Below are 25,708 nucleotides of genomic sequence, written 5' to 3'. Positions count from 1 at the left end.
ATTTTAAAAAGTCATTTGGGTTAACAATCGACTATTTTCCAATGTTCATTCATGTTTCGAAATAATTTCGAAACAGTTAACAAAGAACAAGATATTGTTCATATTCATGTATTTCACTTGTCATGTATTTTTATTTATAATCACTAACTTTTGAAACGGAAATATCTGATTTTTATTGAAAATTTGTCTACTTGATTATCTAGAAAAATAATTGATGATAATGTTGCTCTTTGGAAGCCACGCAATGAAATTAGAAATAACTGCAAAAATAATACAATTTTATAAAGTTAAGATAATACAATTGCACAATTCAAAGTCAATTCAAAAAATGAAGTTTCAGGGTTGAGAAAAATCCAACTGCAAATAGTTGAAGACAGTTCTCATGTTTCCAATGTATAAATATCACTAATTTCAACAATGACGAAGAAAAGATATGGAAGAAACTGAAAATTCTATATTGATTCGGATTCACAAAATTCAAATAATTTTTCCTTCTATGAGTCCTCCCTCGACGAGAATACATTCATTTTTCTATTCATTTTCTATTATTCACAACCATTTTTCTTAGTTTGCCAGGCGTACTTTCTTGCATGCCTCGATTATTCTCGCGCAGAGATATCCACGAGTAGTGGTCCTATTTCTATACACTTTATTTTTTTGAGGTTCCCCATAAATGATAGTCTAGGCGCTGAGATCAGCGAAAGTGGGGGCCACATCACGAGGGGGCTATTAGGTCCAATCCACTTCCTAGATCGGTTTCTGTTGAGCCATTCTCTGCTTGTCCCATATTTGTGAACGGATGAACCGTCCAACTGAAAAATTATTCATTTCCTTAAATTCGAAGGCAATTCTTTCAGAAAATGAACCAACAATTCTCCATTCAGATTTTGTTCAATGGAAATGATCCTATTAATCTTTCATGCAGTATCCCACATTACACTTTCTTCTTTTTGGAATATTTGATTTCGACAATTCACCACCTAGTGCGCATTTTGGTCTACCCAATATCTCAAATTCTGAGACTATAACACATCATTAGTGGTGAAAGTCGCCTTATCACTAAATACTATATTTTTCAAGAAGTTACTGTCATTCATGTAATTGCCTTGTGCCCATAAACAGTATTCCAATCTTCTTTGTTCGTCTCCACCGCGTAAAGTGTGAAGAAATTTAGGTTAGGTTCATTACTTGGCCGGTTCTCTTGAACTGCCTGTAAATTTTGCAAAATATTCCAGAGTTGCTTCGCGATAAAACCTCGCACCTTCTCTTATCATCAGTATAATTTCAATTTTCTCTTCTGTAGTTCGTCGGAATATGTTTTAGACTAAATCAATATGAAAATTAATAGATATCTATCAGAAAAAAACTTGCAGGGACACACAAACTACAGGATCGCAATAGGATCAACATGAACAAAAACAACAGCAACAACAATAATAGAATCAACACGAGGATCTGAGACTGAATTCAATACGCTCTATCAACAATATTGTTGAGTAATAGTAATCCTCATTTGTTTTCCTTGGACCCCCCTTGATTTTTATTGAATACACGAATTTGAATTCGCAATGATTCAATAGTGAACAAATATGTAGAGCTAATGCTCAAATTTTATTATTATTCTCAGAAGTATTGGTTCAGTTGAAAATTATTTTTGGTATATCCTTGAATTCCGCTAATTACTCAATTCTACGCGAACAATCACGAAAGATACCGAAGTGTTTCCATGAGAAGTGAGACGAATTTGGGTTTTTCAAGGCATATATTTTTTCAGGACGAAGGTGTAGTTACCTGTAGTAATTAGGAGGTTCTGATCACGAATTTAAAGGCATTTTCAGCCTATTTTGCCTCCTAATATAATTTACCGTAAAAATAGGTTCTACCATCACGACTGGCGGGCAGTGTAACACCATTTAGTTAGTCAGTAAGTGTATTTGAAGCAATTCCATCAATCCTGCGAGTTTCATTATCTACTTTGATAAATACGGAAGTAACGGAGGTGCTTTCATGAAAAGACACACTGTATATGCAGGATCGTCATCATTGCCTATACCTAGAAATAGTCTTGTAAAGGACTGCTTGTAAAGGACTGTTCAACAATATACAACTACCTTTAATATAAATGCTTGAGGCTATATACAACAATCTTCAATCAGGAGTCAAGGAAATAGAGAATTATAATGAATTCTGGACTAGTATTATTTTCACTTATGTAATCTAGGTTATTTTCTATTAATTCTATTTCAAATTACTATAATTTGTTTTTTTTTTTGGAAATTCGTATATTTACATTTCAGACTCATTATTTATTTTTCCAAATTTCTTTGACATCATTGAGATGTTTTTACACATCCTAATATTTCAGTCAATAAAAATTTGGAAATGATGGATAATGACTTTTTCGTGTTAGCAAGAGTGATGTCAAAAATTAGAAATACGTTTTTCTGTAGCGTAGTAGAAGTTATCTCACCTCTAGAAGTCCATACGAAGAACCGTGTTTCTCAACAAATAATTTGAAATCTCTTGTTTCCATCGCATGTTCCAGTTGATAGAGATTATTGATTGCTTTCTCTGAGAAAAAAAATTAGAATTTATCTTCGAATTTCAAGTGAAGTGAAGTTTCTTCAAAACTAAGAACCCTCTAAAGAGTATCAAGAAGTATTACCTCTACCAGGTCTTGCCAATAGTGAAGTCAAATTCGCGGAGTACATATCACTAATAACGTAGGTCGCTGATATTGACAACAAAATGATGAAGAATCGTGATTTGTGGCTGGAACTTGGTTCCCGTCCGGCTGAAAATGATATTATGATATTGAACTATTTCACAAATAATACTCACTCTGCTTCAACAGGATTGTAATAGCGAACCAGGTACAATCGAAAAACATTCTGGAGTGAGATCTGACTCTGAATCTGGGTTGCCAAAAGTTTGGTAGAGCGATGATGAGGTATAGTACTGGTCCCACAATAAAACAGGTTAGTCCTATTGCTGGCCAAACCTGAAAGTCGTGAATTATATATATATATATATATATATATATATATATATATATATATATATATATATATATATATATTGAGAACTCACAAGTGACACACAAGAGTAGAAGTTTATACAGGAATTGAAGATCTTCAAATGAAACTCCTTAGTAGTTAAGTAGGAAAGCATAAAAATGATTGTAGGCTGAAGAAAGGCCCCTCAGCAAAAAATTAGAGAAAATGGAATATTTGTTCGGAACTGATAATGAATAACAAATGATTGATGATAGTGTTAGTAGATTATCTCCGCAATTGTATCAAGAGTTGTAGAAGCAACAGATGCTTTTTTCAATAACGTGTATGCCAAACATGTACTGTCATCAGAAATTGATTTCGATTATATGAAATTTCCAGTAGGGGCTTTATCCAAAGTCAGACGGAATGATAACAAGACATAATGGAAAGATTAGTCAGTATATATTCTTACAATTTTCCGAAAATTAAATTGGGATGAGCTGGTTTCGATATTACTCCCAACTTACTGCACGCAGTCGATGAAACAACAGGCTATTTTTCATCCACGTTTTTAGCTGGAATCGAAATGAAACTACCGTGAGATGAACTTTTCGATTTGAAACGGATGGAAAACGTGTAAAAAGGCATACGTAAATTTGCTAGAAACTTCAAATAAATTCTGAGTTTAGTACAGAGAGCAGACAAGTGACAAGAGGTTAGCAGCCATATTAAAGGAGTAAAATGAGTAGTATGTGTGATTGATGGCTTGTTTGTTTAGTGGTAATTCATGATCACTTTAATGAAATGAATAAAAACACTTTTGTCTAATTACCACTAGTTGATTTTATTTAAACCTACGATCGGTTTTGGGTTTGACCCCATTATCAAGTATGAAACTGATAATAGAGTGAAACCCAAAACCGGCTGTATAAATAAAATCAACTAGTGATAATTATACAAAGGTGTTTTTACATTACATTACATTTCGTTGAACGTCTAATTTATTATTAGCAACTCTGATTTAGAAGAGAGATATTCATTTATTTATTTATTGTTTAAACCAGCTATAACAGCCTAATTACATGGATGAAAAAAATTAAGTTCATAAAATCCTTGGAATGTTTCCGATTGATTTGGCTGTTACTTGATGAAGATCCATAGTAATTTCAAAAACTTATCGATGTATAAAAATAGTAAAATATGTACCAGAACTGTAGAGGGAAATATTGTTCAAATAGGTAAATGTAACATATGTTTGCGGAATACTGATTAGAAAAGTGTCCAGTCGAGATCTATTGATATATTCAAACGATTAACTAACTTTAGTAAAGATATTAGTGGTGCTTTCGTTGCGGTACAATGTTGTTATTCAAGAGTTTGTGCATGAATATTACTGATAATTGACTTTGCTGTTATAGGAAATTTTAAATTCATGTCGTAGATCCAAAGACCTTCTTAAGTTATAGTTTGGCCACTTGTGATATCGCTAAAAAAACCACCTCAAGAATTCGTTCTGAATTTTCTCTAGTTCTTTCATATAGGTTTGGTACTCCGCAAACCAAGCATTGGAAGCAAACTCCAATTTCGGTCTTACCAACGAAAAATAAAGTGATTTAATAATGTCTATATTAGAGAATGAAAAGTTTGTCTGATTACAAAACCCAACATTCGACTACCAGATTTCATAATATCTCGTACCTATATAATCATCAAATGAAAATTGTGTATTATACCTCAATACAAGTTCTCTGGTATCGGTTTTTTTTTCAAGAACCACATCATCAATATCATAACTAAATATGATTTTCTCCTTTATGCGAGTTATTGAGATGACTAAATATTTAAGTATATTTGTTCTTCAAACTCCAATCTCAGATATGTACAGTCTTGTATTGTTTGGACTGATTCGAAGACTTTCAAATCCTCAGCAAAAAAAGACAGTCCGGATATTTCAGAGTTGACGGTAAATCATTGATGAAAATCATGAACAGAGGTGCACCAAATTTGATCCTTGTGGTACACCTGACCTAGCTGAAAATTTATCTGGAAATTTTTCATTATGTTTGACAATGAAAAACCGATTTTGAAGATATTTTGTCGTTAGTTCTAAAAAGTTCCTTGAAATTCCATTTTTACTAAGCTTTTCTATCAGAATATCATGATGAAGCTGATCAAAAGCTTTACGAAAATCAGTAAAAGAAACGTCTAATTGAGTTTTATTATCCAAAACTCCAAAGGATTCATATGTAGGTATACTCACTTGCCACTGAAATGGCCTTAAAAGAGCCAGAGCTTCATTGAGTTTACTAGGAGCATGTGTGACAAACGCCCCACTATCTGCTAAAGTTATAAATGAAAATTCCACAAAATTTGACTTTTCGTAAGTTATTTCCACATCACCGAGAAAAAGATCCGCTTCCTAAAATATTCATTTGGCAGTATTTCTTACACATATACTATCTATGGTTTACATTACCCTCCTCCATACGATACCAATAATGCCATTGAAAAATCCGGTTTCTGAATCCGCTGTACCCTGGGTCCTTTCTGGAGGATCGAAGTAATCATACCTATGGAGAAAAAAAAATTTAAAACATATTAGTTATCACTACCTGTTTTGAACCAAGAATTGCATAATGTTTTGTTAGTTGAAAATAAGATGAACATGTGTTTACTTGATGAATTTCTGATCCACCACTAGACAGATCTTTTCCGACTCGCCAAGGTCACATATATGGTGCTTGGCTGAACCACTCGACTGTCCCGAAAAGAATAACTTTGAAAGTGAAGGTGTTGACATCTCTTGTTGACATCTCTTCTTACAAAGAAACCATCAATAGGTTTTTTCTGGTTCTAACATCCGAAACTGTTTGGAAACTGCGCAAGACATGATGCATACAAACAAAAAATCTCAAACAGTTCAAAATAGTTCTCGGACACTTGATTAAACCAGAACTCATTTTGAGGAAACCACTGTGCCCCCTTTCGTATATATAAAGAGATGAAGACGAGAAAATACTGTTGAACATGTCCATTTATCCAACCTCAATCATCAATTACTCAAATGAAATAAATAAAAACATTTTAGTTAATAGCCAAAACAATTTTCCACATGAATGCGCATGAGCAATGGAAACAGTTCTTAACAGTTCAGCCTCGAGAGCAAGAAGGATTCGGAAGGTTCAAGTCACTTTAGGATCATTTCGCAGTCAAAACCAGAACAGAGGCTTCATGAATCCGAACTTATCCTCAATAAACCAGAACGCTCTATATCAACTGCACATGATCTTGACGTCCTAGAACCTGAATTTCGTAGAACCAGAAGAAGCCTATAAGCGATCGACAAAACACTACATTTTCGTACTTCAAAAATAAACGACGCTCCCCAGGCGGTCATTTTCAAAAACAATGTTCAACATCGACAAGCCAACAAAATCGGGCATCAATCTTTCTCTGCAGATCATTTATTATTGATATTTGATGATTGAAACTTCTGTCGACCTCATAGATGACATACATCTTCTCAGAGGGAGATGTCATCAATTTTTTTCATTTTGGCGGCATTCATTATTAGGACCCTTGGCCGTTTGGAGTCAAGATTGTGATAATTTAAGTTATAGAATAAATGGGGCGTTAAAACAATTTTTGAATGCTGCAGATCATTGGGTGGTGTGGTTTTTCATGTATGGTTTGTAGTGTTTTTTTCAATAATTACTGATTTATCAAGTTTGGTTTTTTGTCGGTTATATCATTTGATATGCTCAGCCTCATGCACATATTGTTATACTTGGATTTTGAGTTGAAAAAAAAAAATTTTATAATTCACCAACACAAATTAACTCCACCGAAACCACAATTTGCAGCTGGCTTCTGTTGATGACTCCATGCATTTATGCCTTTTCTTCCAACCAAGTGTTGCCTAATGAGCCAGAAACACGTGCCAAGCTGTCTACCGTACCTGTGTTTTTTGTTGTAGTTTATGGATCGAAGACGTTCACTTCACACTGAGAAATTAAATTAAATTTTATATTTCGTGATTTTTTGGTAATATTCGATTATAATTGTGTGAATTATTCCCTTTTAAATTACGGCCATGGAAATTGGTTGACTGAATTGAATAAAAACACAATAGCAACTTTCACGTCTCCCTATGTACCGTAGAGTTTTTCGAGAGTTTTTTTTTTCATTTTTAGGTACCTATTTATATTTTTTCCATTGCTCTGAGCGTTTTCTACAATGAACTTCGAATAAGAAAACATTTTATGATTATATGAAACATACCTACAACAAAAATATAGGTATTATATGTGTTTTGATGAGCAGAAAAGAAATGGTAGCAATAATAACATCCGAAACGAACACTATAATTATAATGAAAATTGAAATGAAGTAAGTAATTTATATACACAAAAAATCTATTGTGTAATAAATGTTCGAATTGGAGTCCTTCCATTTCAAGACAAATAATGGGACAATAAGATGGTCTACAAGATCACCACATCTTACTATTTTGGACTATTTTCTATGGGGGACATTGAAAAATAGGATTTACGCTGGCAGAGAGATAGAAAATGTGGAAGACTGGAGATTGAGGATTTTGAATGATTTCGCAACAATGCAGCAAAAAAGTGTATTAAGGGCAATAAATAATATGAAAAACAGAGTTTAGAAATTTTTCGAAATGGAAGGACTTCAATTCGAACATTTATTGCGCCAATAATTTTTTTGGGTACCTATATAAATTACTTCATACAATTACGATATATAGGGAGTCGTGAAAGTTGCTATTATGTTTTTATTCAACTCAGTCAATCAATTTCCAGGGCCGTAATTTAAAAGGGAATAATTTACACACTTATAACCGAAACATCCCGAAATATAAAATTGAATGAGCGTCTACGATCCAAAAACTACAACAAAAAATACAGGTCCGTATTTGAAAATTTAAAGATGGGAGTGGCCCAAGTCAGATGACACCCTGTATAAAAGATTCTTGGATATATTCTGAGAGCCCACATCAAGTGCCAATAGCAAAATGTGAAGAGATTTTCAATATGTCTGCGAATAAAGTAGATATAGGCAAAAATATAATTTGGGATTTTTTTGTTTTTCCTGTACTTATATCTCCAGAACCAAAGAAGCTATATTCGATTTTTCCACATCATTGAATAGGTCTCTATAATACACAATTTTGTCACAATTTAACCGACACCCTATCTCTTATCGTTTACGAGATCCCCATGTACAGAAACGAATTTGAATATATATATATATATATATATATATATATATATATATATTCCAGACACAGTGGGCATCCCACTGAATCAACTGCAGAGAGATTCCATGACTAGCTGGAATTATATTTGTATGATCGTGCTACTCAGACGGTTTACACCGATCTGAAGAGATCATGCCTGGTACTGATGATGGGGCAAGTACCCCAAAACACGTATATATATATATATATATATATATATATATATATATATTTGAATTTGAATTTGAATTTGAATTCTATAATGGTACAATTCAATGTGCTTCTCATTCTTTTGTGCCATAGGTATAAAAGTATTCATTGATAATAAGTTTGGTTAAATATTCGTTTTGAGGGCACCCGGCGATTTTGAAATGTACTTACGTATTTAAATGCTTAGATTACGAATCCGAAAGAAAAAAGCCCTTCAAAGTTCAGAAAAGGGCAACTTTTCAGCCTTCATTTTCACAAGATAAACTTTTTAAAACACAAGCATTTATTCACTAGGTCACCTTTCAACACATCATCATCAATTCAACAATCAACATTTTTCTTATAAAAATCTTGATTTAAAAACGAATCCTTGCATCATTTGTACCAACTATGCCATCAACCTTAAAAACGTAAAATACAGATATATAACCAAAAAGCAGCTCCCTACATTTTTAAACATTTTCATTGGAAAAATGTTGATTGTTGAAGTGAAAAGTGTCAAGGAAGGAGGAATGAGGTGAAAAGGTGACCTAGTGAATGAATGCTTTTGAGTTTAAATAGTTCATCTTGTGAAAAAGAAGGCTGGGAAGTTGCCTTTTTCTGAACTTTGAAGGGAGAGCACCGCTTTTTTCTTTCGGATTCGTAATCTACGCATTAAAATACGTAAGTATACTCAAAAATTTTTTCAAAATCTCCGGTTGCCCTCAAAACGAATATTTACCTGAGTTTGTTCCATACTTTTATTATTCGTTGACATATCTCTACAGATATATTTTATTCCTTCAGTTTTTTCCTTTGGTTCTATTTTGTACTTTTTTATACATTTTCACCCCATTATAAATCAAATATTCTTCGACTAGATTGGTTGTGGGGAAAGAGAGATCAAGATGTTGGCGAGTGCTATAACATGTGTCATTTCTTCTGACAATCAATTAAATTTTTGTGAATTATGGGTACAGTCTATTATATATAAATTGAAGAAGGGTTAGTATTTGATGTTGTATGAACAATAGTTTACATGATTGCCTTCATTATACTCTACATAGGTGAGTAACTGTTCGCTTCTGACAAAATTACACTGACTGAAACAGTCGATTTTGTTACATGCGCCAAAAAAAGATTGTTGTCCAAGAACATCCATGTAAATTTGGCTGTACTTCTGTTTTCAATTATCTGATCCTCCAGGCACACATTTGCTATAGCACATTTGAAAATAATTACATGTCTTTCTTTGGTGTTGAAGGACAGAAGCTAGAATCACACCAGTCCTTGATTTCGACCATGTCTGTATGCATTATTTCATGTGAACTGTTTTCATCTGGCTCAACAATGAAGTATCGTGAGCAAACAATGTCGAATTGGTAGCAAAGTTACATACTCAAGGTAAAGTAGAAATGAAATAAAATCGGACCTAATACAGAATCCTGCGGTATACCACACGTGATATCTGTTAGATCCCAATTCATTGATAGCCTAACGAATTAGAATCAACTACTACTTCGATATTCGACTTAGTTGAGAGTAGTTTCTCGGAAACCGTAGCATGGAAGCTCTCGCAACAGTATCTCGTGATTTACACAGGCAAAAGCCTTTGAAAAGTCACTGATTTATGATGAACTGGTTTCACTATGAATTCTTTTGTGTATTCATTCTCCAGTAATTTCAGTGAAGGTTGCAGATTTTTCACTATTTTTTATTATTACTAATAGGACAAGCGAACAGTTATGATATTGAACATCAACATGGAGCATGTTTTATAGAAATAAATTACGAACTCCACGTAGACTTTCAGAAAAGTAACGGAGCTAGACAAAGAAAATTCCAAAAACATTTATCTGATTACTTGAGGTGCATACGAATCATTTCTAGTTCAGACATCGACGTGAGCGTGTCCAATAATTTTTACAGTTCGATAAAAGTGTCACTGAATTATTACTTTCCAGGTGGTAGAAAATATACTGTATGATATATATTAAATGAGATTCAGTATAGTAATTCATAATCATTTACAATAGAACATTGTTGAAAAAGACAGTCGTGATGTCAATCTTTCTTACCGGAAATTGAGTTTCTTTGATAGAAGATTCAGAATTCTGTCATCTCTTCCTCCTATTACTTTAATTGAACTCTTATTGTCGCTATAATTGGTCTTTGTTGAACTCATGTTGATGTGACGTACAAAATGCCAAGGAGGTTTCTGAAAGAATAAAAAATAAAATAATACGGAATTTTAATACCGCTGATGTAAATAATGATATAAATGAAATGAAATAATTCAGTTGACTCAGTATTCATAACTATTATTATTATTATTATTATAAGATTATTATACGTGTAGTGGAAATAATACATTTTCAATTGGGGTGAAAACAGATTTAGTTTGAAATATGACTGTTTGTACTATTTGGTACTATAAATTGAATAAATTCATGCATAAAGTCTCATTAATATAAATAAATCTGTTACATCATTGAAAGCTACTTATTGAAAAAAAAAAAGGTTAATGTAATACCTTCAATAATTTATCAGCATGGAACTGACTCATGACAAAACCAAAGGACTAAGAAAAACATGTCCTATTGTAATTCGAATAACGGGTTATCAAATTCAGCAATTTTTACAAAATGTTTTGAGGTTTTAAAAAGGAACTCTCTCAAAAAAATATTGAATTCATTGAACAAGGGACCACTGACCAGTTTTCAATAAATAATTCAATTTTTAAGAACGAACAGTTCTTAAATAATCATAAACTTAATATAGGACATGACAACAAAGTGCATACAAATGTTCTTAATGTAGGAAATGGTAGAACAAAATATATGTATATAAACTGCTGAATGAATATAATCATGTAAACTAATTGATCAACAAAAAACTAACTCAAAACAAAGAGACAAGAAAAACATGTCGTAATGTGAATTGGATAACTAGTTATCAAATTCTGAGGTTTTTACACTGTTTTGAGATTTCAAAAATGAACTCCTCTGAAATTAATAATGTTGCACTCCGATATTCAGAAAATAATGGTTTGGTGTTGGGATAAAACTCCAGTAATATACATTACTACCGTTTCCATGAACTTCAAACGATATACTTTTATTTAGTCTAATCAACAAGTTCAAAAACATAAAAAATAGAGATAAAGGTCCTGAAAATCTGAGCGACAGCTCATTCGATTCGGAATGTTTTTGAAGGATTTTGGTGCAGGTAAATAGTTGCAATTGTTATTAACAAAATAAGATTTAAAAAAATTGGTATTTACTTCTTCCTTAATAACTCAAAAAATATTAACATTTGAGCAATTTTGAAAAAAGCTCGTTGAAGAGGAGGAAATTTCCGATGAAAAAGTGCCGACTCCCTTAACTCTATCTCCATTAATTATAATTTTAATTTGACGTTGAAAATAGGGTTCCGTTCCGCTGTTACGGCATGAGCGCGCTGCCGCTAAAGAGAGTTTATAAAAAGAAATAATTTTTTTATAACATAAAATGTCATTTTGAAAATTTGAAAAATATCTAGTATCTTCTTAACACTTGAATGAATCGAGTCCTGTAGAAAAAAAAGTTTTATTGCCATTTCTCAAAAAGTTATTCAGTTGTCAACTAATAAATTTTTTCCCAATCTCCGTTGGCATAAATAATGGGATAAAAGGTATAAATAATTGACCTATAAATTTTAAACTTCGTGGAGCCCTTTTGATATTGTATATCATACGATCCTGCGATAAAAGTTCATAAAAATGTATTGATTTTTCAACTATGATTTTTTATAACTATTTTGATATTTAGCTATGTCTGTTTTCACATCAAACGATAGCAGTTATTAACATAGGATATGAATTTTTCACGTGATTTTTTCATTGCATTGTTTTAAACAAATAGAGAAATTGGATATTTAGGAAATTTTTTTTTGCTTTTTCGTTGTCTAGAGAAAATGTTTTCAAAAATTTTTTTTTCTCAATTTAAATTTTTAATTGTTTAAAATCGATCATTTCATATTTCGATTGTTTAAATAATTAGTTAAGAAATAATTTTGCTTTCAAAAATCATAATTTACCTACACTTTTAAATAGTTTGGCAAAAAAAAATGTTTTCTATTCATTATTTAATTGTTTATTAGTTTAACAATCATATGTAACAAATCACACAGGAGTGCCACAAGGTAGTTTGCTTGGTCCCCTATTATTCATTCTGTATCTGAATGATATTCAATTATTTACAGACTGTGAGTTCATCAACTTATTTGCAAATGATACCTTATTGGCCTGTACTGGGGTAAATTTAGAAGAAACTGTTGGCAGAATGAATAAAGTTCTAGAGAAAGTAAAAAAATATCTGAAAACCAATTAAATGAAACTTGATGCTAAAAAAACAAAAGCAATGATAATTACTACTAAATTCAAATATAATCAAATAAATAGAAACAACATAAATATAAAAATTGAAGATGAACGTATAGAAATAGTAACATCAGTGAAGTATTTGGGATTTCAACTTGATAATTGCTTATTATTCGACGACCACTTAAAATATATTGAAAAAAAGATTGCAAAAAAATCATATTTTTTCTCAAGAATCGCCAATAACTTATCAACAGATACAAAAATTATGGTATATAAATCAATAATTTAACCCCATTTTGACTACTGTGCATCTATTTCATTCTCTTTTAATCTGAACAAAGTGTAACAAATACAAAAACTACAGCTGATTAACGAAAAAAACAGATTTTTTTAAACAGATTATTTCTAATTTTAATTTGACGTTGAAAATAGGGTTCCGTGCGGCTGTTACGGCATGAGCGCGCTGCCGCTAAAGAGAGGTTATCAAATAAATAATTTTTTCATAGCATAAAATGTCATTTTAAAAATTTGAAAAAAATTTTGTATCTTCCTAACACTTGAATGAATCGAGTCCTGTGAAAAAAAAGATCAAAGAGGGTCGAACGATAGATGCGTAACGCAGGACTTAATACAATATAAGCGTAACCTCTCTATGGCCTGGATCGATTACCGTAAGGCATTTGATACAATTTCGCATGAGCTCATCTTGCATTTGCTCAGATTCCTTGCGGTACCCGACAAAATAGTGAGATGCATTGAACAACTGATACCACTTTGGCGAACTCGCTTCACATAACATCTGGTCGAGCAAGAGTCCAAACAGGATGGGTCACTTTCAGAAGGGGTGTATTTCAGGGTGATTCCCTCAGTCCCATTCTCTTCTGCATCTCACTATTGTCATTATCCGTTATGCTCAGAAATACTCGAGGGTATAACTGTGGCAGCCCCGGAAACCGGAGGCACAAGGTCACCCATTTGTTTTATATGGATGGTCTCAAACTTTATGCCTCTGGAAAGAAGGATCTCCATCAGTCCTTGAGGGTGGTGGAAGAGTACACGCATGCTATCGGTATGAAATTCAGGTTAGACAAATGTGCAATGGTCCATCTCAAAAGAGGACGATGCGGGGACTACGAAGAGGATGTGCAACTCGTAGATGGAAGCATGCTTCACCATCTGGATGCCGGAGAGACGTATACTTACCTCGGAGTGGAACAACGCCACTCACAAGAGGTAACAGCAGTGAAAAACTCTCTTCGCGGCAAGTATCAGCACAAACTTCGACATATCTGGTCATCGGAACTATCGGGGAAGAACAAAGTTGCAGCAGCAAATATGCTTGCCGTTCTAATCTTACTCCACTCGTTTGGAGTAGTGAAGTGGACTCGGAAGGAGCTGTATCAACTCGACGTAAAGACCCGAAAAATGATGCATCTCTATAAGAGTTTGCATCCCAAATCGTCCGTTCCACGGTTGTACTTCCCCCGACAACAGGGAGGCCGTAGACTTTTGAGTTTAAAGTGTCTACATGACAGAATGGTACTGGATACAGCCTGTAAAGTCGTCAGGAGTTCGGATCCCCTTCTCTGCATGCTCCGTGACCATAAGAGAGCAGGAATTGGAGCATTTCTCTTTAGGGCAGCTACCCAAGCAGCTGATGAACTCGGTATAGTTTTCGACTCTGAATGAGGTGACCACAACTCTGTCACCGAGTTTGAACCCGTTCAGCAAAAAGCTCAGATAAAAGCCGAAGAGATCACCTTACTTCTGCGGAGACACAAAGACAAGCCAATGCATGGGGTATTATTCAATAACATTGGAGACCTTGGCTTATCACAGCGCCTGACGTTTTTCTCAGGTCGAGTGGACTGAAGTCGAAAACTGAGGGGTTCATCATGGCTTACCAGGATGGTGTCTTCAACAACTTAGTCTACCGCAGTCGCGTGATGGGAATAGAGGTTCCAGACACAAGGTGCAGGGCCTGCCGCGAGGCGCCCGAGACCCTTATGCACTTGCTATCACCATGTCCAGAATATGCCGTCTCGGCCTATATCAATCGACATAACGCGGCCCTAAGAGTGCTATATTACCATATACGGCACTCTTATGGTATTGACGAGACACTGGTGTTGCCCTACGCTCTGGGGGATATTGAATCCGTTGTGGGGAACTAGAAGTGCCGAATTTACTGGAAGTATTCGTTCCCCACCCTCAGGCCTATACAAGCTAATAAGCCTGATGTAGTCTTTCTCGACCACCAGAGCAAAACGATATTTGTTGTGTAGTTTTCAGCTCCTGACGAGACGGATATCGTCAGAAAAAAGGAAGAAAAACGGATAAAATATCGAGATTTTCTCTTCGAACTCCGCAGACTCTATCCAGATCACTCTGTCGAAATGGTTGTTCTGATTATTGGAGTCCTTGGTGGAATGATGTCATCTCTACTCTCGAGTCTTAAAATCATACCGGCTTGCTGCACTGAGACAGAAATCTCAGCCGCACAGATGCAGAAGGCCGCCATTCTTGGCTCACTGCGCTTTCTCTGGGCACATAATTCTCTGACCCAATGATCACTTACCCCACGGGGTGGGGATTGATCATTGGTTGATAATGCTGGCGCACCCTCCCGAATGTATCGGGGCTTCGGGGGATAGGGCCTGTCCAGCGCACACTACGGTGAAAATAATAATAATAAAAATAATAATAATGATAATGTTCATCTGCATAATAAAATAAAATCTTAAAAAACAAGGTAACACATGTAAAAGAACAGATTAATAGAAAAATCACAGAAGCAGTTCAAACTGCTTGTACGTGATTCAATGACACATCCAAATGAAGTCACATTTGATTTTTTTGATAAGTTACATGTAGAGTGAATTTCACACTTCGGAAAATGACATAATCAGGAGGCACCTTTTTTTTCTTTCAAATACTCATTTGGAATTTATTATATTGATAAAAATATTATGTCTTAAGAGTCCACTCAATTGAAGAATTTCTGAATTTTCTAAATTTTTCGATATTCTGAATCTCATGGGGTATTTGCTTATATATTCTAGGTGCCAGGTAATTGACACTTCGTTGTCCAATCGTTTTGTCACATCGGTGTAAAAATATAAAATCATTTTTTCGTGTTTTATGAGCATGTTCATAAACTTGTAATATAATTTTCTTATTTTTAATGAGTAATAGCATTTGTATACAGAAAAGTTGTCTGATGTCCATGATTCGAGCCTCTTTATATATTCACGTATCTTTGTAAATATCCCCTATCCTAAAATTTCGTATGTAACTTGTGACTGTACTAGCGGAAAGTAAATCGTTTTTAACTGACTCATGTCCATAAATTCTTTGAGATATCTAAATTTCGGAAACACCCTCTGAGCCGCAACTGTTCTGCAACTTTCAATGCTTTATAAAGCTCAGATCGGAAATTCTTTGGAGTATTGTTCTCATGTACGGAGCTCCGCCCTTAAGCATACATTGAAGCTGCTGGATTCCATCGAGAAAAGAGCCACCCGCCTGGCGCGAACATCACTTGCAACTTCAATAGTCTGGAGCATCAAAGAAAGGTTGGAGATATGTCTCTCTTCCATAGATACTTTCACAGGAAGTGTTTTGGCACATTTGATTGGCATATTCGATTCTACCAACAGCGGTACATATCAGAAATATGCGACGGACTGTGGCTGCTCATCGTTTTGACGTTCAACTCAGTACTCCTCGAACTTCACTGTTCAAAAAGTTTTTCGTTTGGAGAACTGCGTTAATGTGGAATAAACTTGCTGAGAACGTTTTTCCAAATTTAACCTCCAGGATTCAAGTCCAACGTGAATCACTACTTTCGCAGGCACCGCTCTTAGAGCGCCTCAAGGATTTTTCTGTAGTACTTGTGTTTTGTCCTTAAAAAAAATGTATTTGAGAAGTTGTTTCATCTGTAAATCCCACTTCATATGTCGATCTATCGTGACACCAAGATATTTCACCGATGTTGGTGAAGGGGACCTAAGTTCGGTAATCCGCGAATATAAGATGTAAATGGTAAGTATTAAGTTGTTTAGTAATAAACATTTGATTTATTGAATGAACCTTTTTCTTGAAGTACGAAAAATAACTCACTAGCAGCGCTAGTAGTTCGGTAGGGACAAACACTGCCTTATCCTCATATTAACATATGGTAAATAAAGTACAATTAAAAAACACAAGATGTTCCTGGAGCAAAACTAAAATTTGCAGCTGTAGAAGATAACAATGTTGTATCATTAAAATGTTAGCTTGCATGCCGTAATTTGAAAGTAACTGGAAAAAAAGTTAATTAATAGACAGGTTAGTATACAGACTCTAGTAAAAGAGTAGCGGTAGATTCAAATTGTAATAAAAGATATTCAAAATAATTATGAATTCCAGATTTATTTCCGAGTGAAATATGAATCAAATATAGATGGTAATGAAATAAATTTAATTAAATATAATAAATGAATATACCTAGAATATACGATTGAGGTTATATCTCATTCTAATCAATGGTAATTAACTATGAAAAGTTTAATATTCATTTCATGTTCAGAGCATACATATGAATTTTATTTATTTTTTGCATTGATAAATCCACTCTTCTCGAAGCATGTATCCATTTCTTACATCTAACCTCATTATTATGAGGTTTTATAAATTGTATAAAAAACACGTTTTCTTCCGTATATCGATTATCCGACGTACAATTCGCAAAACAGCAATGTTTTGTTGGCATTATACTAGCACAAAATAATTTTTTATATCAGAATTATATTTTTAAATAATAAATTAATATTACGTAAATAACACATGTTTTACATGTGGATAGTTTATGTTTGTCCCTACTACTAGTGCTGCCTCTCGTGACACGTTTGCTGTACTATTCTCAGGAAAAAATCTTATTGGAACCATTTCGAAATGTTAGGAAAATCATCTTCAACGGTTTATTCCATATTTTGCCGAGTTGAAGAAGTGTACAAAATGGCAGTATCATCGGCGAAACTGTTCTACAGTCCAATATTTATATCCTTACGTGTAAAACTGGGACATGTAAAATTTTTCCTTTGAAATCTTTGTAGACTGACTTCGTTGTTGGCAATGTGGGGTGATTGAATATACCTTTTCCATGGTTCCACCAATTCACCATTTCTAAATGATGCTCTCTGTGTGATGTTGCTTGACTGTAGAATAGTCTATATCTGAAAATGAATGATTCTTATCAGCGGATCAATTTTTTCGTTTCTGATGTTGACTCATAGTCAACAAAGATAACAACATGGGTCAGAAAAATATCATTTTTGCATTGAATCCGTTTTCTCAATTATTCTACTCGACTTCTGTGAAAATGAAGAGGTAACCTTCTCCTCTCAAAGATGTTCATGGCGAGGTAACATTCTTTATCAAATTTTTGACCTAGATATTCAATAGGCAGACATTACAATTCTAAAATTGAATGACTCGTTGAATATGTGCGAGGCATTTTAATGGTGACTCTAGTTCATCTATATATTGAACTATAGTTCATAATAAGTAGATTAGATTATTTGGGAAAGAAAGTTTTTGGCTTTCTGTGAATTCCATAACGAATGTTTGGAATACCAACTAAGCAGAGAGAAGTGTTTTTTGTATCATTCAGTGTTCATAGAAAAGTATTTCTCATTCGTTCAATCCAATGTTTACATGGAAGTAGGAATTTCAGGAGGGCTTTTTCTTCCAGTTTGTGTCTGAGAGTCACTTCTTTTGAAATTGATTGTTTCCTTTCTTTCTCTGAAAGATTCCCACATTTGTTTGTATCCAGATGGAGTAGTAGAAAGCCAAACACTTTTTTCTCAAAAATTATTCACTTCTAAAAATATAACTCTTTCAATCGTGTTAGGAATCACACGTTAAAAGGTAAGACCTTGTTAGTCCTTAGCTCACACAAGTTTCTCAACTTCTGAGAGTTGTCGTTCGTATGGGGGCGACAGCTGATTAACGGAAAAACATATTTTAAACAGATTTTTTTTTATTCAAACTAGATATATCACCTTAAATATTTGTTTGGAAATATATTATGAAAATACTGTTCAGTTGATTGGGCTGGAACTGTGGTTAACTATATTCAGTTTGTGGAACGATATTCTTATCAAGAAATGTTTTGGCTTACTACTTCTTAATTTTGATAGAAAAATGTGGGAATCTTCCAAAGAAGGAAAGGAAGCAATCGATTTCAAAAAATTACCTGTACATAAAGATATGTAGATCATGCAAAAACGTAGCTTTCGAACACAAACTAGAAGAAAAAGCCCCCTCGAAACAGCTATTTTCATATAAACATTGAATTACACGAAAGAAAAATACTTTCGAAAAAAAAAATTTAATATGAACACTAAATTATAGAGTTTGTGTCTGGAAATTACTTCTTTGCATGATTTACCCTTTTAATTTAAACAAGATTACTATAACTGATATTCAATCAAATAAGCGAATGAATATTAGGTTCTGTCATCGGTGACAGAGATAGATTTAACTTGTTTCGTGATGAAGAGTCGAATTTTTTTTAATGAATTGAGTGTTATTCTTAGAATGTTACCGGTATTTTGTACTAAAGAGCCAAATAAAGAATGTGTACCAGTGAGGATGACAGTGTTCCATGTGAGTGAAATTTTACTTCTTTCATCTATCGTGTAGGAATCCTGTGAATGAGATTTGATTCAATTTCATTACGATGTTTGGAATACAAATGGAATAGACAAAATAATCGAAGTTGACTTATCAACTAATTATGAATTTTTATATTAGAAAATATAATATCATTAAAAGGAACTATTCAATTCTATTTGATCATTCAGTGAATGTTTCTAATTATCTAATATATTGGTTTTCGAACATTTCGAAAGATTGATTTTCAAACTTTTCTCTTCCGAAGGTAACACGTCACAGTCGCAATTGAAATCTTGCTCCTCTGCCAAAAGATTGTTCGCAATTGTGGAATTTCTCCTAACATTCAAGAAACTCCCCCAATGTTTTATATTCTTTGGGAAAATGTTTTTGCCATTTGGTCAATATGAAGTTTTGGGCAAAAAACACAAAGTAACTCATGAACTCCTGATATATCCGGCACTGAAGTTTTGATTTTATTGAACTTACTTGAATCATATTTGTTCTGAGAGCCACATCCATGTCTCACGAGTAGAGATGACTGAATCCTCCGGGAGAAGGAAATATTAAGAGCAGATAGTTGTTGGTTCACACATGTATCAAAAACATCTTCCGGTTCTGGTGGAAGTGTTTTCAGTCGCAGACTGAGGACAGAGGTATCAACCTGCCTAGGAACCTATGCGACTGTATTTCAAGCGGAAAATTACGCTATTGAATTGTGTGCGGAGAGATTGAAAGAATCCAACACAAGTCAATAAAAATATTCTCGGACAGTCAAGCGGCGTTGGGAGCACTTGGCTCCTACCAAGCAACGTCTAAATTGATAGCAAATTGCCAAAAACGAATCTCCTCGATAGGAAGACTTAACATATTGTCACTGGTCTGCAAGCAGCTTCATCGGACCAGAACCTGTCATTGGCTTTGTCTTCAGGCTTTGTCAAACAAAGATTGAATACCTGGATGACAAGAAGATTCATGGACTTCTGGCAGAATCTTCCAGGATTGGCTCACACCAAGGCGTTTATTCACCCTTCGAAGCTTGATACCAAACAGTTATTGGACTACAGTAGGGACAAACTACGATGTCTAACAGGCCTTCTTACAGATCACTATCATTTAAATCATCATATGCAGAGACTCGGTCTGTCAAAAGACATTGTGTGTCGCATCTGTTTGGAAAATGATGAAACAACAGAGCAAATACTTTGTGCCTGCCCGGCTGCGGACCGAATCAGGTTTTTAGAGTTTGGCAGAGCAGTACACTTACCATCTGACCTGAAAGACCACTCACCATACAAACTTATCAGCTGCGTTAAGAAGCTGGGTTTATTTGGCAAAGTGTGAATAGTTGTGAGCCACAATAGACGCTTGCGGGTTCCGGTGGAAGGTCGAATAGACCCACTCACTTTGGACCTAATCTAACCTAACATCCAAGTCTTGATTTTTAAAAAGAAAGGGAAATATTAATGGTGGGTTCAATAAAGTCGGTCATGTATATGAGAATATATCATATAACGAAACGTGTCTTGCGGTTTTGTGAACTATTTACTAAAAATATCAGAAACTGTGACTTGAATACGTGTATATTTCATCATATCATAAAATCTGAAATATTCAATCGAGATACTTACGTATCATTTCTTGGATTCGTGATAGCATATATTTTCATACAGTATTTTATATTTCTCAGAAAATATCTCGAAAATAGACTCTGACCCCAGTAAAAAATATAGATTATGTTTCGTCGGATGAAGTTTCTGCTTGCAATCTGAAAATAGATTTGGGTTTGTTTCCAACAAGTAATTGAAACACTTCTGAAAACATTTGACAAAGAAAATAAGTGTGTGTACATACCTCCAATAGTAAATGTTCATATAGTCGATGTGTTCCAAAAAAGATATTATACGATTCTAAATGATTTTCCGTCTGATATGACAAATATTCGAAATACTGAAACAGGAAACATTTAGCTTTTTGAACGTTTTTGTTCATGATAATTAATTTTCGTCTAACCCTTTCTTGCATTTCTGTAATGGCGATGTTAAAAATTGTTATCAAAACAGTTCCGTTTTTCAGTTGTTTGACCAAGTGTTCCACGAACTCAATTTCTGAAAAAGATAACATCAAATCGAAAACATACTTCATAGAGGACTACCTGTCCTGTTGTCGAAACAAATGGCAACATGGTCTAGTGGGAATCCTATGATGATATCGAATATCGCGGTTGACAAGTCTCCACCATATTTTTTCCTTATATTCTCTGAATCATCTATAAATAAGAGGAAAGGATTACTTCCGAAGTCCTAATTCGAGGAAATCTATAATTGTATCTTTTTTCAGATTTAAATATGAAATGATGTTCCATGATAGTTCCAACCCAGTGGGAGGTAGTGACAGCGTCATTAACCAATGACCACTGCTCATACCGCGGGTTACCCTTTTCCGTAATTTTGAATTTTTTTTCGAAAACAACTTGTGAAAGGTGGTAAGTAACAATGGACTTTTCTCCTATTTTCATTCATGATAATATTGATGAAATAAATGAAGAAATAATTGATTTATTGAAAAAAATCTTGATAAAACGTAAAACTGAAACTTATAGCGTAGATTAAATCCAAAAACGAGGACTTTTATTTTGTGTTTCACCAGGCAAGTTGGCATCTTCAGAAGGTGAAGAAAAGTGATTTCAAGCTCTGTACCTCCTTATTTCTATCTAAGAAGGTACACCATTTACTTTCATTTTCCGATACATATCAATGATTTCGGGAAGAAACTTGAGGAAAACTTTCTTGTTAGAGCTCCATCAAATTTCAATAGATTATCAATGACAGAAAAAATACAATGGACTGTTCAGAATGTCACTGTTCTCAGTTCTCATTCTACACTATTGCTATTTCCAGACTTTTGAAAGCATAAAAAAATCTGGTGTCATGTACCATTCATTCTGATAGTTGTTGGTTCACAGATGGATCCTTCCGGTTCTGTTGCAGGTGTTTTCAGTTGCAGACCCAGGACAGAGATATCAACCTGCCTAGGAACCTAGGTGACTGTATTTCAAGCGGAAATTTACGCGTTTGAATTGTGTGCGGAGAGATTGGAAGAATCCAACCTCATACACAAGTCAATGAAAATATTTTCGGCATTGTAAGCTCTTGGCTCCTACAGAGCAACATCTAAATTGGAAGCAAATTGCCAAAAACGACTCTTCTCGATAGAAAGACTCAACAGATTGCCTCTTTGCCTCTGGTCTGGATCACTGGCCATACTGGCCTAGAAGGCAATGAGGCTGCTGACTCCCTTGCAAAAGAGGATGCTGCAAGCAGCTTCATCGGAACAGAACCTGTCGTTTGCATCGCTTTGGGCTTTGACAAACAAAGATTGAAAACCTGGATGGCAAGAAGATATATGAACTTCCAGAATTGGCTCACTCCAAAGCGTTTATTTATCTTTCGAAGCTTAATACCAAACAGTTGTTGGACTACAGTAGGGATGAACTACGATATCTAACAGGCCTTCCTACAGGTAACTGCCGTTTGAATCATCATATGCAGAGACTTGGACTGTCGGAAGACAGTGTGTGTCGCCTCTGTTTGGAAAATGATGAAACAGCAGATCACATCGGACCGAATCAGGTTTTAAGAGTTCTGCAGAGCTGTACTCTTACCATCTGACCTGAAAGACCACTCACCATACAAACTCATCGACTTCGTTAAGAAGCTTGGTTTATTTGGTCGGGTGTGAATAGGTGTGAGTCTCAATAAACCCTTACGGGTTGAGGTGAAGGTCGAATAGACCCATTCACTTTAGACCTAACCTAACATAACCATTCATTCTATGAACTTTCTACAAGGCGTTTTGAGCGACAATAGATTTTTCTGGTCTTCAAAATCGGATATGTGCTGTGTGTTCTTTGAAACGAGTTTCAATTGTTCGTTTAGTCTGGCCGATATATTTTCGTGACAGTCCTCACAGCTTATTCCGTATATCTCCAACTTTGTATTTTCCAAAATATTCTTGTCAGGTTTACCTAACATTTTTTGAAGTGATCATTTGTTGTTGACGTTTACTTCTTTTGGTTTTTCACACTGACTCTTGCGCAAAACGTTAGCTCACGCGGTCGCCGATTTTATCAAATAGGAACATTGTTTCTCAGCTTAGATCTCCAAAGTTCTGACTATTGAATATTATTGTAGACTATAGGTACAGTGAGTGTAGCCTAGTAGAGTGTAGCCTGGTGGGTTGATGTGGGTGGCTTGCTCCGCTCACTCAATCCACCGCTGTGTGAACCGCTGGTTCGAGATGTAAGACCAAACGATCGATTTTCACTTCCTAACGTCCAACCCGTTTTAGGAATCACACGTGGGAAAGTAAGACTACGCACAAATTTCGACTTTTGGGAGTTGTCGTTCGTAGGAGGGCGACAGCTGGTTAAGGAAGAAACATATTTTAACAGATTTTTTTAACAGTAATATTATTTGTTGGAAATATATACTTATACTAATCACCTTCAACGTAGAGAGAACTCACAATTGAACATCAATATGCTATCGCCAAATACCTGTTTGTGCTAGATCATTCTTTATTTAGTCAATTGAGTTATTGGTTTTAATTTTTTTGTAATTTACAGAAACTGGTGTTTGAAGTAGTTACGCTTGCTTTTGTTTCTTGAAATATCATTCGTATAATAAGGCCTAACTTCCAGACAACTGAAAGAATTCAGTTCAGTTTATCATTTTGATTGAAATTTATTGATAGTGATGCTTTATTCTCAAGAAACATTACATGTTTATGATCGAGAACTATACATGTTAACTCCAACTGGAATTTCAGAAACTATCTGAATCATAATGTTCCCAAGCGTCTTTCACGATCTTCATTGCAGCGACTTCTTACAACCATAATATATTTCGAGGTATACATACTTTCCTCCTTCTCCACTGTAGCAGCCGCAAATATCCTGAACTAGTACAATCTAGTGCGTCATTGTATGGTTTCCACACTACTATAATGAATATAATGATTAATCAACCATATGCTCAGTGAACCACTTATTGGCTTTAACTTTCAATATTTTGGCACTGTTATTCTAGACTACCTCAGGAAAGATTCTGATATCAAATCCGACTCCATAAGTTCTCCTAGTAGTAACAACTGAAATTTCTACTTCAGTGAAGAATCCTGCACTGACAGCTGTCGGATATAATCCACCGCCTTTCGTGGTATTAGCCAGGGGAGAAGTTGTTTTCTGATAGGTGTCAGTCCATTAACCTACAGTGTGGAGAGTTGAGACTGGCCTGAACGAATCGTTCTTTTAGATGATTTGATTTATAGCCAGTCTTCAAGTATTCCCACTGACTATATGTGAAAAGTTTTCTTTCCCTTTACGAGGAATTGGGCAAATTTCGGATATGCAGTTGGTTACCTCGTTCACAGGCAGATGGAGCGACGACAAACCTGTTATTTGTTGTATGCTTCAGCTTAGTTCGAGGAATGATACTCTGAAGGAATTTGATTTTCAATTATCGGAAATCATCGACTTTATGTTGATGATATACACTACCTTGCACTGACAAATGGCGAAACAGCCCAAAACCGGCCTGCAAGTGTGTTCCAATTATTGAAAATCTATTGCCAACAGCATATGCAGAAATTACTTCAGTGAAGAATCCTGCACTGACGCCTGTCCGATATAATCCAACGCCCTTCGTGTTATTAGCCAGGGAAGTAGTTGTTTTCTAATAGGTGTCAGCAGTCCATTAACCTACAATGTAGGGAGTTGACACTGGCCTGAACGAATTGTTCTTTTAGATTATATGATTTATAGCCAGTCTTCAAGTATACCCACTGACTATATGTGAAAAAATATATAGAAAAGTTTTATCAACTGAAAATATAAATGTCACTTTTCAGTCGTTTGCCTTGTTATCAAAATTTGTTTTGCAATCGTCAACAAAGTTACAATTTTTTCTTAAATAAGAAAGCTGCGCTTAATCAGCATATTTTGTGAATTTGCTACGGCAATTGGCAATTGTCTAAATTTTCATCCCAAGATAACATGTAGAACTAAGCAATAGTCTATTCTCTGACCAATATACATATTTCCAAATTCAAGTAATAAAGACAATCTGGTATGTCTCGGTTGTCCATAACACTCAAATTTAAATTCTCTTTCAACAGACAAGACTTTTTTTACTTACATTTTTTGTCCAGCAAATGATGTTGCGTTGTTTCGGTTCTTCTAAT

General features: G+C 34.6%; 1 protein-coding gene and 1 long non-coding RNA gene across 4 annotated transcripts in view; one reads left to right on the top strand and one right to left on the bottom strand.

Moving 5' to 3' along the window:
- The window catches only part of Ir40a (Ionotropic receptor 40a), a 34,941-nt gene extending 13,130 nt beyond the window's left edge, over nucleotides 1–21,811 (bottom strand). For 2 of the 3 annotated variants that reach the window (XM_074181224.1, XM_074181225.1), the window contains exons 1-10: nucleotides 21,479–21,811; nucleotides 21,320–21,415; nucleotides 21,097–21,233; nucleotides 17,859–18,024; nucleotides 10,524–10,663; nucleotides 5,473–5,566; nucleotides 5,257–5,415; nucleotides 2,842–3,001; nucleotides 2,666–2,794; nucleotides 2,471–2,571 (exon numbers count right to left, since the gene is read on the bottom strand). In XM_074181224.1, the coding sequence (XP_074037325.1) occupies nucleotides 2,471–2,571; nucleotides 2,666–2,794; nucleotides 2,842–3,001; nucleotides 5,257–5,415; nucleotides 5,473–5,566; nucleotides 10,524–10,663; nucleotides 17,859–18,024; nucleotides 21,097–21,233; nucleotides 21,320–21,415; nucleotides 21,479–21,610 (1,314 nt within the window). In that variant the 5' untranslated portion in view covers nucleotides 21,611–21,811. The remainder of the gene's footprint in view (nucleotides 1–2,470; nucleotides 2,572–2,665; nucleotides 2,795–2,841; nucleotides 3,002–5,256; nucleotides 5,416–5,472; nucleotides 5,567–10,523; nucleotides 10,664–17,858; nucleotides 18,025–21,096; nucleotides 21,234–21,319; nucleotides 21,416–21,478) is intronic. The other variant, XM_074181226.1, reaches the window with a different exon arrangement.
- Nucleotides 1–25,708, top strand: part of LOC141485137 (uncharacterized) — a 109,647-nt gene that overhangs the window by 9,401 nt on the left and 74,538 nt on the right. The window contains exon 2 of the long non-coding RNA XR_012467029.1: nucleotides 21,806–21,950. This is a non-coding gene — a long non-coding RNA (uncharacterized lncRNA). The remainder of the gene's footprint in view (nucleotides 1–21,805; nucleotides 21,951–25,708) is intronic.

The sequence above is a fragment of the Leptinotarsa decemlineata genome, unplaced genomic scaffold (assembly GCF_025532065.1).
Source record: "Leptinotarsa decemlineata unplaced genomic scaffold, Ldec_3_MD MMD2_tig00026307_RagTag_RagTag, whole genome shotgun sequence".
Lineage (NCBI taxonomy): Eukaryota > Metazoa > Arthropoda > Insecta > Coleoptera > Chrysomelidae > Leptinotarsa > Leptinotarsa decemlineata.
This window is presented reverse-complemented; position numbering and strand designations above follow the sequence as displayed.